The sequence below is a fragment of the Cyphomyrmex costatus genome, unplaced genomic scaffold, assembly GCF_001594065.2.
Source record: "Cyphomyrmex costatus isolate MS0001 unplaced genomic scaffold, Ccosl1.0 scaffold33, whole genome shotgun sequence".
Lineage (NCBI taxonomy): Eukaryota > Metazoa > Arthropoda > Insecta > Hymenoptera > Formicidae > Cyphomyrmex > Cyphomyrmex costatus.
The window spans coordinates 1,413,929-1,431,086 of record NW_017277450.1 but is presented as its reverse complement, the minus strand read 5'-3'; the positions used below and the strand labels follow the sequence as shown (position 1 = coordinate 1,431,086).

General features: G+C 32.4%; 1 protein-coding gene across 2 annotated transcripts in view; it reads right to left on the bottom strand.

Moving 5' to 3' along the window:
• lilli (AF4/FMR2 family member lilliputian) overlaps positions 1–17,158 on the bottom strand; it is a 268,080-nt gene that overhangs the window by 200,410 nt on the left and 50,512 nt on the right. The window contains exon 1 of one of the 2 annotated variants that reach the window (XM_018542362.1): positions 13,301–14,598. The exons of the other annotated variant lie outside the window; for it this stretch is intronic. Within the exon in view, the coding sequence (XP_018397864.1) occupies positions 13,301–13,344 (44 nt within the window). The 5' untranslated portion in view covers positions 13,345–14,598. Of the gene's footprint in view, positions 1–13,300; positions 14,599–17,158 lie in introns of those variants that run through there. 2 annotated transcript variants of the gene reach the window in all.

The window sequence follows — 17,158 nt, the reverse complement described above, 5'->3', positions numbered from 1 at the left end:
GTATCTTCTGTGTGACTTAAGAAACTTCAAGTTGCCCAAGTAGGTGTGGCACACGCTCATAAGAAATATTCCTTTTCATCTATTCCTATTTGTTTGGAATAAAAGAAAATTTCAAAAAGAAAATGTATGACAAATTTCAAGGTTAACTTTCTTTCAATTTCAATTTCCTTGAAATTCAGAATATTAAAAAATTGCTATACTTCCGATTCATAACAGAATAATAGTTATTCATGTAAACATTTCTTAATGTGCTTTTGTCCCCATATCATTTATCTCTTTTTTTTCTTCTGATTCAGGTATATAATAACCCTAGCTTTGACAAACAACGCATCTCTAATTGAAAATGGAAAATACGTTGCAATTATAATGATAATGATAACATAACTAATCGTTCTAAATCAACCTTAACCAGATAAAGAGATTCGTCAATTTAACTTGTTCTAAGAAGAAATCACAATAGATTTTACATAAACGTTCTCATGATTTAGAGATTAGATTAATATGAATTTAAAATAATGATTAAGTAATAAATTTCACGAAGCGAGCTTCTCGCGAGCATTACTTCATTTCGAAACAAGAGCGAGATATGCTGCGAGAATGTCGTGTTTTATCTCGTAAATCGATGTACGAAAGCAGCAACTCGCCACTACCGGTCGGACCAATAAACCTTATAAGATAATTATTGCCACTACGACTAATCTCAACCGTAATAAAACCATTATACCAACATTGTCTAACATCTGAAAAGTATATAACAATCAAACATATTAATTATCGAAAGCAATTATTAAAGCACATCGCTTGAAGCTCCTAATGAAAATAATAAAACATTGTAAACAGATGTAAATATAATCTATAATTATGCCAAGTCTCGTCCGGATGGATATGTAGTTGCATTCCGTTGCCTTTCTCGAATGATAAAAATTGTTTAAAAAATTAACGAATAATTTATATCATCAGAACTATTCGAAAAGCATAAGGTACATTCAAATCTACAAGATCAAGTATCATAAACTTATAGTATCATAATCTTATAGAACTGTCTAGGAATCGACCAGTGTCTGTCTTTCCATACCTATACATGGAAAGCTTTCCTAGGCTAATAAAAATTATTATTATTATATTTAAAAAATAAACAAATATAACTCTAATTGTAAAGACTAGAATTCTCTTAGAAAATATTAGAATACATTGGTAACTACATAATTGTCACAAAACTAACAGAACTCTTAAAAATTGTCCAGAGTCTCATCTTCATTTCCGCAAAGATCACACATTTTTAGCAAAAAAGTTGTTTAAAAATAAAAATATCAATGTTAATCGCCAGAACTCCTCATAGAACTATATATTTTTTAAAATCCTATAAGAAATTGCGGTTATATGTAACCTTCGTTAGACAAAATTAGCGCTACGTGAACGTGACGTCTCATTTTGCACTGTGAGTTTCTCAACTTTAATGACCGGAACTATTCGTTTAATCTATGTAGAACTATAGAACTATTAAAAATAAACTCAGAACTCTCAATATTTTATGAGTTGCACAAATGAGAAACACAAAAGAAAATGATAAGAAAAATATTACAATACCATTGAGAAGAAATTTTTGTATCTTCTCGAATCAAAATTTCTTTTCTCTTTTCATCAGTATTTCAAATTACGATCGATTAAAAATACCTTTCGAGTATCGACATCATCGGTAGTGCCGTAAGTCGGTCATTCCATAATTATCATGTCTCTCCCGCGACCGTTGTACCGTGTGCAATACACGCATACAGGCATATGTGTGTACGACTGATGTTTATGCCCTGACAACGTGTTTGCAAATACAAAGACAGATAATACAGCCTTGCGCCAAGCGACCGAGCACGTTATTCCGCGTACAAATCGGCCGGAAATGCGAGAATGCTTACACGTGTGCACGCATACGTGCAAACACATGCTCTGCAAACTATGAAGGTGGGTGTACGTCCTTCTTTTTCTTTCCCTCTCCCTCCTCCCCCCTCTCTTTCTCTTAATTTGTTAAATGTGCTCATTTGCTGCGTTGTAAAATTTTCATTGTACATTATTGCTGTATTTTGACACCAATTCCAAGGATAGTTCAACACTGAAATAATAATTTATCGAATTGCTTAAATGTTAACCCTTTAGCCGTGTGAAATTTGTGCATTTAGACAATAATCAAGACCTTTTAGCTGTAGTGGATTTTTATATATTACTTTGGAATGTAAAAATTTGAAAAAAATGTTTGCTCGTGAAGGTTTATTATCATCATAGGACTCAAATTGTATTTTACTTATTTTTTTTACTTAAATTTATCTATCAGAATTTTTATAAAATATCGAAACCTTCAACTTTACAGATTATTATATTGCTCCGAGCTGTATTCACAATTTAACTTGAAAAGGACAAAAATTATTTTGTTTTTTTCCAAAAAAAAAGGACATTCTTCTTTAAAGACAGCAAGCAAGAGAAAATAGTTTTTGACACTTATAGTTTTGATGATCCTTCGCCAAGTTAAACTTGATAAAATACAGTCCGGAACAATATAAAAATCTGCAAGATTAAACTTCCAAAACATATTCAATATTTTGAAAAAATTCTGGTAGATAAATTTAAATCTGTAAAAAATAATGAAAACATTTGACTCTCTTTTTAGGGTATGTGAAGTTAGCACTCCAACTACAGTACTCAGAAATTCTGATTAGATTTCACTTTCTTTTAACGAGACGCAGAGTTTCTCAGGTTTATAATAAGAATTTCGCTAAATAACTATTTCTAATCATTTTTAAAAAAGGGAGTGTTAACGAACTTTTTATCGAAATCGAGATGGTATAATTCTGAACGGTTAAATAGCTTCATTTTGTGAATACTTAGAGTTCTTAAGGCATAAAAAATTTTTTTTTAGTCAATTTTTAGATACAATAGCTCTGATTAGAGTTCCTGCTTCCTTTTAACGAAACAAAGAGTTCTCTGTACGTTTTATCGTGAGATTCGCTTAAAAACAATTTTTTAATTATTGTTTAAAAGTGGGGTGCTAACTTCTTATAGAAATTCGAGATTGAATAGTTCTGAGCAATTTACCATAATAGCTCTAGTTTGTGAATATCTAGAGTCCTCAGACTTAAAAAATTTTTTGAGAGTACTGAGTACTTCTGATTACAGCTCTATGAATAGTTCTCGACAAGTTCTGTCGAAAAATATGAGGGCACAAAGCGATTATATGGCTGCAGAAGGAGATACATTTACAATTGATTTTTTAAATTTTGTTTTAAGTAGGGGAGACCGGGACTCCAAATGGGTCACAGGATACATGGGTTATTGACTGTTTAGGGAAATCTAGAATGTTTAGGTTGGTGCAAATGGTATCATATGATTGTTATTTAGTTGCCCATACTATGTATCTAGATGACAGTGATCCATTTCCGTTATCTTTCACATCGATATCCTACACATGCCGCCGTTAAAGAATCTCGTGGTGCAAAAGTGATTATTTTACCTGTTAAATTTTCTTATACGCGCGCGCGTTGTTTCTACAAAGTATAATATACTTATTACGAGTTACGTGATTCTACACATCTTTCCACATTTTCTCTGCAGTGCAGGTAATCATTTATTGTTTACTTCGATATTTTATATATCACCGTTTTTTATATTAGACACATCGGGGGCATCATGGGTCATCTTTTGTTGGGGCATCATGGGTCACATATAAACAGGCGTTTAGAACAATTTGCGTAGTTGTAGAACCATATATGCATAAAAAATTATGTAATCATATTTTACCCGTGTCTTTATGATAAAAATGTAATTAAATAAATCTCTATACATATACTTATGTATAAACTATGCAAATTTGTCTGGGTAGATTCTCATTGGTTTAGATTAGATTAAGTTTGCGTAATAAAAATTGGATAATACAGATTCTTTTATATTCTTTCAAAAAACACGATAAAAATAGTTAAAAACCATTGTTAAAAACATGATAAAAATATAAAAGAGTCGTCTAAGGATACATATGTATCTGACCCATGGTACCCCGGGCATGGAGTACCATGGGTCATTCCTAAAAATTCCTTTTTCGATTTTTATTTAAAAAACAAAACAATATTTATGAATAGTGCTCAATAAATCTTAAAATATACATTATCCCTTAATTATATAAAAAAAAATTGAGATAAAAAATCTTACATTTTAATGTATTTTTTATTGTTTGAATTTTTGTGACTTATGGTATCCCAGTCTCCCTTACATATCGCTTTTATTTTTTGGTCTTTATAGGTTTTAATCGCGGAGAATTATCGCTTCGAAATATGATAGATACAGTAACAATTAATGTATCACAGAACTGCTATAAAAAAATTTTTTTTCAAATATTTTTAAGTTTCTTTTTTTATTAATTTAGTTATCAAAATTGTTTTTTATGTATCAAATATTTTATATATATCAAGAACTCTAGACATTCACAAACTAGAGCTATTAAGGTGCTCAGAACTATTCGATCTCGAATTTCGATAAGTTAGCAATCCACTTTTAAAAAATGATTAATTGTTATTAAGCGGAACTCTTATTATAAACCATAGAAAACTCTTCGTCTCGTCAAAAGGAAATGAGAACTCTAATCAGAACTCCGAAGTACTGTAATAAAAAAATTTTAATTTTTTAAAAGTTGGGTGCCAGGTTCACGAAGATTAGTTGGAGTGCTAACTTCTTACATACCCGTCTCTTTTTATGATAGTAAAGGAAAGTAATTACAACACACTATACATAGAATATAAGTCCTGGCTCAAGTAACATCATGGAAACGATACAAAGAAGCGAACGATTAATCGAAGAGTCTGTCGACCTATCAATTTATAATATCACGAAAAGGTTCGAGGATTAAATCGGATAGAAGGCGTGAAATTTGCGATAACGCACTCGCATTTTATGGGCTCTCTTCTGCTCGCAATACTTCTTCCGGGATTGCACCATAGAGATCGATTCTATATAAACACGTTCGTCGTCGGAACGCAGGTATAGGGAGATGTACGAGGTGAATAGCAATAAATCAAGCAAAAAACTGTGCTCTCGTTTTCCGTACCTACTTTATTCAACTGTTTCTACTTTCTTTGTACAGGGTTACCCGACATTGGCCGCACATGTCAAACACTGTTTAAAAGCTTATAGGTACATGTGGCATTATTAGTATCAGTATTCAACTCTACCTAGCAACTCCAGATATTGAATCGATTTTGTACCTGAAAGTTTTTTCCTTTCTCTATAGAGTATAGACGGAAATACCGACTTTACAATGCTATGTGCAAGTTATTTCGAGAAAACACATAGAAAGGATTCTTTTGAATAGAATTTGATCATAAAATAAGAATACTGAGTGAAAAGAAAAGTTCATTGAATTCGAATACTGTGATTTTCCAATGTATAAAAATAATTTTAGAAATAACAGATTATTTTTAAGAAAACAATTTTGAATTATAAAAAAAAACGTGAATAGCGGAAGACATATCATTATTCAATGATGAAACAAGTGTTACAATAATAATAAAATATAATAACATATATATAATTATAAACAATGAGCTTTCATCACCACTAGCTAACTAACTAGACTGAGTCACTTACTTCACAATTGTTGTTGTCATTATGGTAGACAATACTTTCTATGGATATTCCAGATGTAATTTCTCTTGTCATTCTTACATGAAATTGTTGCTAAAGATGACTCAAAACAAGAGTCGAAACATACAAGGTGCTTCAGTTAAAATATTAAAAAATATATGCGCTAACAATAACCAGCAGCTTCATATTATCTGTCTTTATTGTTATAATTCATATTACCTGTCATTTATTGTTATAATCCACTTTTTTATACATATAATTATATTAATAGATATAATTGCCGATTAAAAAACTATAATTTTAATTTAACCAGTTATATTTAATATTATAACTGCATATAATAAACATTTTTTTTATTAAATTGTTCTTGTTAATTGTTCTTGTTAAAATTGTTATATTAAATTTTTAACATATTCAAATATTAATTTAACATAATAATTTTGTTATTGAATTTAAATATTTTGTTTATCAACTTTTGAATATTAAGATAATTTGAATATTAAGTTTTAATCAATCTTTGAATATTAATATAATTAAATTTTGAATATTTTGATATTTAACATTTCTTAGTGTTAAAATAACACAACATTTATGAGTAAACAAATAACATAAAAATAATTCTAAGATAAACATATAACATTAATTTAACATATTAAATATTAATTGAAGAAATATACTTCTACAACTATCTCAAAAATAATGAATGTTACATTTTTTTGTGTAAATTTTTCATACAATATTTGTAATTACACAAGTATTTTTTAATATAAATTGTTTTTCTTTTCAGAGACACAATCAATTGTCACATTATCTTCCTTACAATTAGTATTAATTAATGAATAACAAAAATAAAATGATATTTGTATCGAGTCTGCAATATTTCTAAAGAAAAATGCAGTTTTATTCATCATACATATATGTTGAATTAACATAAAAATTTGAGTGAACCGTTTAAAACATATAAAATTTGTCAAATTTAACACAAATCTTCTAATTAATTTTACTCTTATTTCTAATTAGGTTACTACTTTGCCTGTAATTTTACCCTGTAATAATAATCTCTAATAACAAATAGTAATAATCTTTGAAGATATGTGAAAATTTTGAGAAAAAAATTGACATCTTCGGTAAATTTTGAGCCGATTCGGAATTAACAAATCAATTAAAACGCCTTAACGCCATGCTGGAACGGGATACGAGATTAAAGATCAATTAATGCACAATTAAAAACCACAGACAATAGGAACTGAGAATAACAGATTTGATGAATTAACCTATCAGAAATCGTGTATTCTAGTAAACATCATTTCTAACAGGTGGAAATTTCTGATAGATAGAAATTTGTCATTCCCTGTTTCTATTGCATGTGCTTTTCAATTGTCTCCTCACTGTCAGGCTTGATCTGTCTGATTACGAATCTTGCGATGTCATAAAACGAGAGTCAGGATAAGAAAGTGCGATCTCTTGCGACCGCGTGTTTTTCGGCGCATCTTTCTGATTGCGCAGAATCGAACGTTTCGATGCATTCCATTATTTAGAAAAGACACTCCCCGAAGCAAATGCATAACGCGTCGCCGTACAAACAAGGCATCGGAACGGAGAAGAATTCAAAGTCGCGAAAGGATTTGCAGTCGGTGACTCGTTAGCGCCTTTCTCGCGAGATAACCACCTATATAGTGAAGCGTAATTGACATCGTGCTTAGATTTATAATTACGCGATGCTGCGCGTATTGCTTTGGGAGCTTTGAGAAGGTCACGTTCGATATATATATAAGAGATAGAAAGAGTGAGAGAGGTAATAAAATATACAGCTTGAAAATTTGTGTTAAATGTAATACGTTTCATGTCCTAAAAAATCCATTCAAATTTTGGTCTTAATTCAACAGATGAGATAAATATATTAGGAGGTAAGTATTATGTAAAAAGTTAACACTTAAAAAATGTAACAATGACATAATTTGCATCAAATTACTTCATTAAAATTAACATTTATTTATTAACACACATTTCATTAAATTATCTTAAAATTTATATCTTTTAAATATTATATATTTGTTATTAATTTTTATTACTTCTAATTATGTCATTTTAATACTGAAAAATATTGAATCAATTTAACGCAAAATATTCAAACAAAATCACATTATATTAAATTAATTAACTCGAATTGTTAAAAATGCAAACAAAATTTTAACAAGAATTTGAATGAACTGTTTCTAACACAATGTTTTAAAAATGTTTTTATCATGTAGAATGTAGTTTATCGCACATCTCTGTCTTGGGACATATAATCCTTTGAGACCGTTGTATAATAATAATCCTCCGCCGGCAATGTTGAACTTTAAAGACACGGTCGACTTTTTGATTATGAATTCTGTGGTAAATAAATTACTTTACATAAAAATCTAAAAAATATCTTACATTCTTGTGAAAGCTTTAACAAGTTTTTACTATCATAAAAATTAGTTTGTATTTACTTATATTTTACAGATTTATTTACAAAATTCATTTTTTGATTGTAAAATCTAATAAATAAATTTAAATCTTTGAAAAGTAAATAAAATACACAATTTATATATATATATATATATATGTGTGTATAATAGTAAAAAATTATTTTAAGACTATCATAAACATATATAAAAATTTTTTTCAGATTTTTAAACAATCTGAAACAATATAAAAGCCGTACTGAAGTTCGAAGACTGAGGTTGCAATTGAAAGATGAAAATTTCACAGTTATGCCGACGGAAGAATATAAAAAAAAAGAAAAATTCTAACAGATATTAACCTTTGGATGGTGGTGGCTGGGTTAGTAAAGAATTGATAAATATTTGTTGATTTTTTAAAATCACATGCTCCTTATATCATAAAGATATATAAAAACAAGTAGAACAAGAAAGCTCACTTTTATAGTCTTCCGAAAAATACACCTTCCGAGAGCAAGTCAACAAAAAACACAAAAAATATAGAAAAAGCAGAAATTATTGTCGTGTAATGCGGTGTTTACTAAAGTATTCTACAATAGAACAGTAAGCCTTAAATCTTAAGAAATTAACCAATAACTGTCCAATGTGAGGAAAATATTGAACTATATTGGTCAATTTCTTAGAATAACAAGGTTGACTAAAAAAATCCTGCGGATAATAATTTATTACACCTCAACGTAGGTATTACTATACGTTGCTGCATAATTATCATTTTACTAATATGTTACCTCTAGTTTTTAACTTATACATTTATTTTAATTAACTCCAAAATCTATTATCTATATTACAATCCTAAATATAACCAATAATTATAGCTGTTTATCATAATTATCACTCGTTTTTATTTCTTATCGGTCTGTAAATCAATATAAATATAAGTCAAGTTATCAAATTTTATATTAATTTCTAGTTTCTGTACGAAAAAAAACATGGTAACAAAATTAACAATACAATTTTATCAATGCAAATTAAACTTACCATATGATTTACCATTTAATATCTTGTGACAAAAAAATAATTATTTATTTGTTACATTAATTCTAAATTTATCACAAATTTTATTTTGGACAAAGCTTAAATTGAAAAACATTCTTTCAATTAACGTTTAAGTAGAATGATACTATAATACCGAAAAAAATATCGATAATAAAATTTTTTATTCATTTTATTGCTTTTAATAGAAAACCTTCTGTTTCCTTCGGTTTTTACGAAATACCAATTTTTACTACTGGTGTAGACTTTACCCAAAAAAATGTGGAATTTTGCCAACTCTAGTTTAAGACTTACTGCAGTGTAAACATCGCGTAATAGGCATAAAAATAGACAAAGTCAATAAACAATATCAAATGTAAAATAATTAATAAGAAATATAAAAACATACGAAGATAACCATAAGATTTCCAAGAAAAATAAATAAATAATACCCTCTGCAAATAATATTTAAAAAGTACATAATATCCGATAATATTTTGAAACATATAGATATTTAGTATCAATCTGCATGTCATAGTTTTCTTTAAAACATTAATATACAAACAATAACAACCAAACAATTAGTATGATAGCGTTCATATTAATTACACGTATGAATAAACTCCATTTTCATAATAAATTTTAAATTAAGTTTTTATATTATTACATATCTTGTTTATCACGATTAACGTACAATAATAATTAAAATAACGTAAACACACAGAAAAAATAACAGAGAATAGTATAATGTTGTAAAAAAACATCGAGTGGACGAAAAACCAAAATTTTTGCCACAACGTTGACGCGATCGCGAATTAAAACCTTTGAACGGGCGGAGAATTATTCAGCGTCACAACGATACGACCCGAGCGACCACCGTTCTTTTCTTTCTCTTCATTTCCCCTGGCTCTCCTTTATCCCGTTGCTCCATAATTTAGCGACCTACGCAGCTTCTACACCGAGACGAACACCGACATCGTCGGCGAACCAGCAAGTATTTGGAACGTTCTCTTCGTCGCTACGCGAGTTCGGCCCTCGAATTCCTAAACGTCGTGCTCATCTCTTCGACACTTCGCCAGAGCTTAAAGACCGCGATCGCGCGCGCTTTCCTCCTCGTCGAAAGTTGGCACGGGAATAAAACTCGTGACACGATTAAATTCATTCCTGAGAACGAGCGGCGAGTAGCTCGGATTTCAAGTTTCGCTAACTGGTGTAGCGCTGGGACCTAAAGTATTTCGAATTATAAACTTTTGTTACGTGCAGCAGTTGGAATAAAATTTCCATGCCCCCGTAAAAACTCCCGAGTAAATCCCCTTCTCGCGGAAGATACCAATTACCGACATTATACGTATTGCTAATTGAACTTTGGAGTAACTTCTTTGTGTATACGAGTAATAAAAAAATAATATGTAAAGAATTGTACACAAAAATACGTAGTTTACATATTTATATTTATGTTGTTCTTACTTTATAAGCTTAATTTAATTTTTTCACTTTTTTTCATTATTAAATGACTTCCTCGCCATTAAAATTAATTCCATTTTTTTCTATATTAGTCTTATCTTAATCTAAAGCAACGCGTGTTTCATGACAAACATTTCCTGGTTACATCACATTCTCTCTTTCTACATCATTAATGAATTTCTTTAAAAGAACGCAGTCCTCTTTATATTCTCGCACACAAAATCACATTCGCACATACGCTCGAATTAATAGAGTCCAATTATTATCATATCGAAGATAATTAAAAATTTCTTGGACAATCTACAAGTCAATCTTAATTTTTTCCAGACATTCCAGATAATCTTAATTTGTTTTCAAGATATTCTAGTATCAATTATTCTTCAATAATTAATGAATAAAAAAGTAAACGTCAATGAATAAGTTACGCTTTTATAATGTAAATAGATAATCAAAATTATTGTTATTCTATTATTGTTATTCCATTACCAAAAAAAGAGTCTAATAATAGTAGCTATCAAATATTGTAAAATAATTTCAATTAAATTTTCGGTTATTAATATAAAAATAATTTTATTTCTCTAAATATTTAGTAATTATTACTAAAAAGTTACACATTATTATTATATTTAGTAGGTCTTTGTTAAATATCTTATTTTATATTAACTAATTATGTACTAATTAAATATACGATTAAAATTATTTCACTCAACATTTGGTAACTATTATCAGATTCTATATTTACTCAACAAATTAAAGTATCACATAATAAAATTAGCGCTGAAAAGAACAAAATTTAAAGTTAAGTGTCTTTGCGAAAAAAATGTTTGCAGAGTGATGTTTAAAATAGCATTTGAAAACTTGAAACCTCAACTTTCGAATACTCCGAACCCCATGTTTTTAAAACAATTTCACTACAAACAATTTTTCAAGGTTCACTTTAAATTAGTGTCGTTTGTAGTAAAATCGTTTTTCTATCTCATAGAGATACGTGATTTAAAGCACTCGAGAGTTGAGATTTCAAAACTTTAAAACGCCCTTTTAAATATCTTTTTGTGACGATACGATATTTTTTGCGAAGCTACGTATTTCGAATTTGATTCTTTAATTTATTGAGTAGTGATTTTCAAACAATTTTTATCTCGATAAACATATAACATCAGTATTTTCCACATACATAATAAATATACATTTTCATCAAGAAAGATTAATGTCGAATTAAGCAAAAGAAACCGCCTCTATTAGCTTTTTAAAAAGTTAGCTCTTAACTCTCAAAATTTCAATATAATTGATAAACTTCTGACTTTCTTATATAGGGATTGCTAATATTACATCTTGAAAAGAATTCCGATAATTAAATACCTACTCAAAGGAATAAAGATCAAAAAAAATTCTGGCAACTTTTTCTACAAACTTTATGGAAGTTGGTGCGGTTAGGAGGGCGCATGGGATATTTTCTCGTGGAAAATCACTGAAACGATTGTCACGAAATTGTCTTGACGACTCCTTAACATGCTAGAATTTGTGCTACACTTTCGATGAACTAACGACAGCAACCAACGACGATGCCATAACAAGCGCCATGCATCCGCGTCAAGATCAATAAACAAGGCGTCAATCTTCTGTGACTCATCCCCCATAATCGCACCGCTTTACCACCACGGGGACGAGTACCCGCTTCTGCAGCCGCAGTAACGTATCAGTGACCCCGAATTACCCCGGGCAACCCCCCAGAGCAATTCTTAAGCCGTTTGACAGGCTTTTAAAACGCAACCAATGGTGAATAAGCAACTGAGAATTAGCTTTAAACGTTATTCAAGCCTTTAAAACACGTTTACCGTTGATAGAAATATTTTAAAGATCTCCGAAAAAAGGTCACAGAAAGATATCTTATTAAAGAGAAAAGCATTTGAAAATTTAAAATCTCAATTTTCGAATGCTTTAAATCAAGTGTCTCTGTAACTTTAAAATACTTCTACCGACGGGGTGGAAGTGTTTTAAAAGAAACCTAGGTTTTCTTCATAGCCTACCAAGCGAGGTGGAAGAGGTTGGCTTTATTATCTTAAGTTTCTTTTAAAAATCTAACACCATTTAAACTTTTAAAACATTTCTAATGGTGGAAATTTTAAAAGGAGAATCTACACTGAAAAAAGAATCTGATTCACTCTGATTACATTAATTCTTATTTAAAAATAAATGGAGACAAATCAAAATTTTCTGATTGAATCTATTACGATTACCTGAAATAACCAAAATTTTAATATAATCAGAATCATCTAATTCGTTTATTTTCAAGAGAGAATTACACCGAGAAATTTTTCTCAGTGTAGATTTAAAGGAAATCCAGATGTCTTTTAAAATACTTTTATCATAGAAATATGTGAAAGGTCTAAATAGCGCATTTAGGCTTGAAAGGAAAGATAATTATGCTATCCCTTCCAGCTCGCTTCGTAGGTTGTGGCGATCACGGGCAAGATTCCTCGCAGAGATAAGCGATTTCCTGCTGTGACAATTCGTTCAACCAAATGTCAAAAGTGGCCCAATTTCTCGACTCTATGTGGTTCTAAGTAGTTTTTAAGTGCTTTCTCGTTTTCATTTCTGCTTGAGAAAAAAAAAAAAGGTGAGCACAGAGAATAGAAAAGAACGCTCGACGCGCAGATGCACTCGCCACTTTCGTAAAAGAAAGGGGAACTCAAGAGCGCATAGGAAAAAAAAGAAGAAAGAAAAACGATGCGAGTGAAGCTGATTCTGTTTCCACTCACCGTGGTGGCTTCTTCATGGCTTGCGCTGGCTTGTGGCTCGGCATGTCACGTGTCGCTGCGAACGTACGTCGTCAGGCGTCGTTCCATGGTATCCGCGGCGTATATCTCTCTCGTCGCGGGGAGGACGAGATCGGCGCGCGTCTAGATTCTCGTTGGCGCGACGCGATCACGCACCACTACCAGCAAGTGCACACCGCGCGGCACTAATACACCACCGCGATCGCCGTGCCGCCCGCCACCCTCCTCTCCCTCGTGCCGTCGTATAGTAGTGGCGTGTAACAGCGGAGTACGCGACGGGGAGGGGGGAGGGGGAACTCTGGCAACGTCGCCTCGCCGCACCGAAACGCCGTCATACACCCCGCGTATATAACGCGTCTCTCTCCTCCTGTCCCTCGGCACACGCTCGCTTTCTCTCTCCTTTCCGTGCGTTCGCAACTTCCCGCTCATTCACCGCTCTCGCCGCTTACTCCAATGTGTCCGCTCCAATGTCGTCCCCTGTGCCCCGAACGTGCACCTACTTCTACTACCTGTACGCACGCGACATGCACACACACGCACGCACGCACTCGGGGTGCGGGGTGCCACCGGTGACTCGCCGCCGTCCCCTGATCCGCCGCAGACTCGGATTCACGATGCCAAATTCAAGACATTCGCTACAATCACAGTCTCCTCGCGATATCCTCTCTTTTTCTTTCCTGTCTTTTTTTTATTTATATATATATATCTATATATGTCTCTTGTTACTCGCTCGATTCGCGCGCGACAATCGGCACGTATCCACGACGCCCTAAGAAACCGCGAACACCGCGTTCCTATACTTCCTATACGCGCGGCGCGGCGCGGCGTCGCGCTACGCCGTGAAGTGCGCTACGATCCGCCGCGACAGTCACTTGTTTCACTTGCGGCGCGAAATTAGTCGGGGATTACGTTCGATTCGAACGGAGCGGAACGCGCAGATCTTCCGTCGCGTTTTCTCCCTTCCCTTCCCTTTCTTTCTCTCTCTCTCTCTCGCTCACTTACTTGCTACGTCTCACTCGCTCTTTCTCCACTGTCTCGCACTCTGTCACTCTGACTCTCTGTGTCCGTCTCCTTTCTCTGTCTACCTTCGCACGAAGCGATTGTTTTGCCGCACTTGCGATACACTTGCGGAACACCAACTACGCGACTATACGAATCCGTGCAACAGCGAGATTGACGTACGGCGATTTTAACGCGCGCGATGACACCTGCGTTTCCAAATATCTCGCCATAACGCGATGTCACCCTTATCGGAGGTACTCTCACTCGCTGGCGCTGGCGGAAGCCATATTGCGATCACTGTCGTGCCACAGCAGGAGCGGCCAATTGGCGAGGGGACGGGGGACTGTGAACGCTCGCCCATTGGTCGAGCGCACCTGGCAACGTGGGCGACATCTGCGGGTGGACATGCGCGGCCCAGCCTCGTAGACGCTGTTTTACCACCCATACGATACACGCGCGACGCGACGCGACAACGCCGTGTGTGTATATATAGGTATACACGGCGCAATCTGCCGTATCGCTTCCGATGCACCGCGCGACCTTTACTTCCGTTGCTTAATCGCGACTTTAAAGCCCAGAACAATTGCTGATCGTTCGATCCGTGTGATTAATCGCGCACGTACGACTTGTAAAAATTAAACTAAAAATACTCGAGAGAAAGAAACATAGTGTAATGACAGAGCAAAAACTATTTCTCTTTTTACATACACTCAAAGAAAAATATATAGCTATAATGATAGCAATTACATAGTGATAAGTTTTATATTAAAGTTAATGTACACTCCGGGCCAAAAGTTTGACTTGACATTGTTAAGATTACTTACTCAAATATCTGTAATACGTTGTTTTTTAACAATAGTTCCTCAGATCCAGTAACAGTCGTCAACAAAAATAAATGTTAAATTAAAAAATTATTGTTACAAAATACATTATTATGCGTATTTAAAATAATCTCAAAAGTATCAATTTTTTTAAGTGTTTTCAAACTAATATAGTTATAGGTATATTCTTTATTAATCACCAAAAGTAAACTAACTTAATTTCACAGTCCGTTCGCTAAATAGTAATTGTGCCATTAAGATTTTCAAAGAAATCATAAGTAAAATCTTCGACAAGAGTGACACATTTTGAAATGTGTTATTTTTGTAAATAAAAAAAGAAAAATAATTCTAACGAGATTATTCAGTGTTAAGATAATTTTGGTAATTAAAAAGTTTGAAGAAGAAATTATTTTAATTTGGATATAGTATGTATATGTATATAATCATTTTAGCTGATCAAAATAAATATGTCACCGCTAGTGAAATATTTTGAGTTACGTATGTTACCTCTTTAGTATGTTTGATGAATTATTTCGAATTTGTTATAATTTTGTAGGACGTGTTAAAATTATATTAAAACTTAAAGAGGATGATTTTTTTAGAAATTGTGAAACGAAAAAATAATACTTGACAAAAATAATACTTGTTTCTAAGAGTGGATGATCTACATTACATTTGAGTCAATAATTTTCTGTTAAGTTAAAAAATAGTTTTTTTCTCTTTTCTGAAAAGCTCAATTGTTTAAGTTATATTACTTTTCATAAAAACTTGTGTAGTTATTATCTATACAATTTTACTATCACTATGTCTCTTTCTCCGATGTGAAAAATATACAAAAATACACAGTTCCGATATTTTTCCTTAAAAAAAACATCAATTGTACACATCAATTGTCCTGAGAATCTATTAGACATTAAAAAGTATAGGAATGCTGAATTCAAATCCTCTATATTTAGCATCATGTTATTATTATAATATAATCGTAATGTTATGCATAAAAAAAAAACAGAAAATTGTTCCACATAAATAGAACAACAATTTGTTGCGTATCTAATGCGAACACCGACATGTATTATTAAAGATAGTACCTAAGCTCCTTTGATATTCCCTTTGGCATTTAGGAATTCAAGTACGAGAGGGTTAAATGCAAGAGATAATAGCCACCTGCGACGGACACTTGGTCCATCAACATACTATACCCACGCATAAATTGCTTATCGTTCATCCAACCCTCGCCCGGTTAGATAATTAGTCAAGGCATTCGATCACCTATAAACCCTTCCAACTTTCTACTGACACCATTATCGAACAATGATCGCACTGTTCCAGTCGTTGGGAGAGAAAAAGAGAGACAAAATAGACCGGATCGATCGTGCTACGCGTCGCGAAGACTCGTTTTGCGGCGCAGCAAAACAAAAACAAAAAGATAACAGGAAGCCACACAACTTTGTCGCACGGATCTGTCATCCGCGCAAAGTGGAACGAGATTAAAGAATTTCCGCAATTCTACGACGGAATATATTATAAGTCGATACGTGGTGGATAAGTTGTCATTTGCGACGAAGGTAAACACGATTTCCGCGTTTATCAATAACATAACTGAAGTTACACGAGGGAAACTTTCAGCACTTTGATGAATTTTAATCATCTCATTGCTCGTAGAAGATGCCAAGAAGAAGAGATCTTGATTGAATTATGTTGATAATACACAACGGGAAAAATAATAAAATTATTTAATATCTGTATTTTTAATTGATATACTGTAATAAAAATCTTGTATTTTATACGTTTCGAATTTATCAATTAAATTTAAAAAAATGTCTACATTGCATTTTTGTGTAATATTAATATCATAGATTTTAATCACTTAACAATACTAGATATTTTTCTCATGAATGCTAATCGCGTTCTGTCGCTTCTCTTAATAATGTATTTCGCGCGAAATAAATCATTTTTATTTATATACTAAGAATTTATTGATAAAATTTAATAAATTTTTTACATTTTTTGTGATATT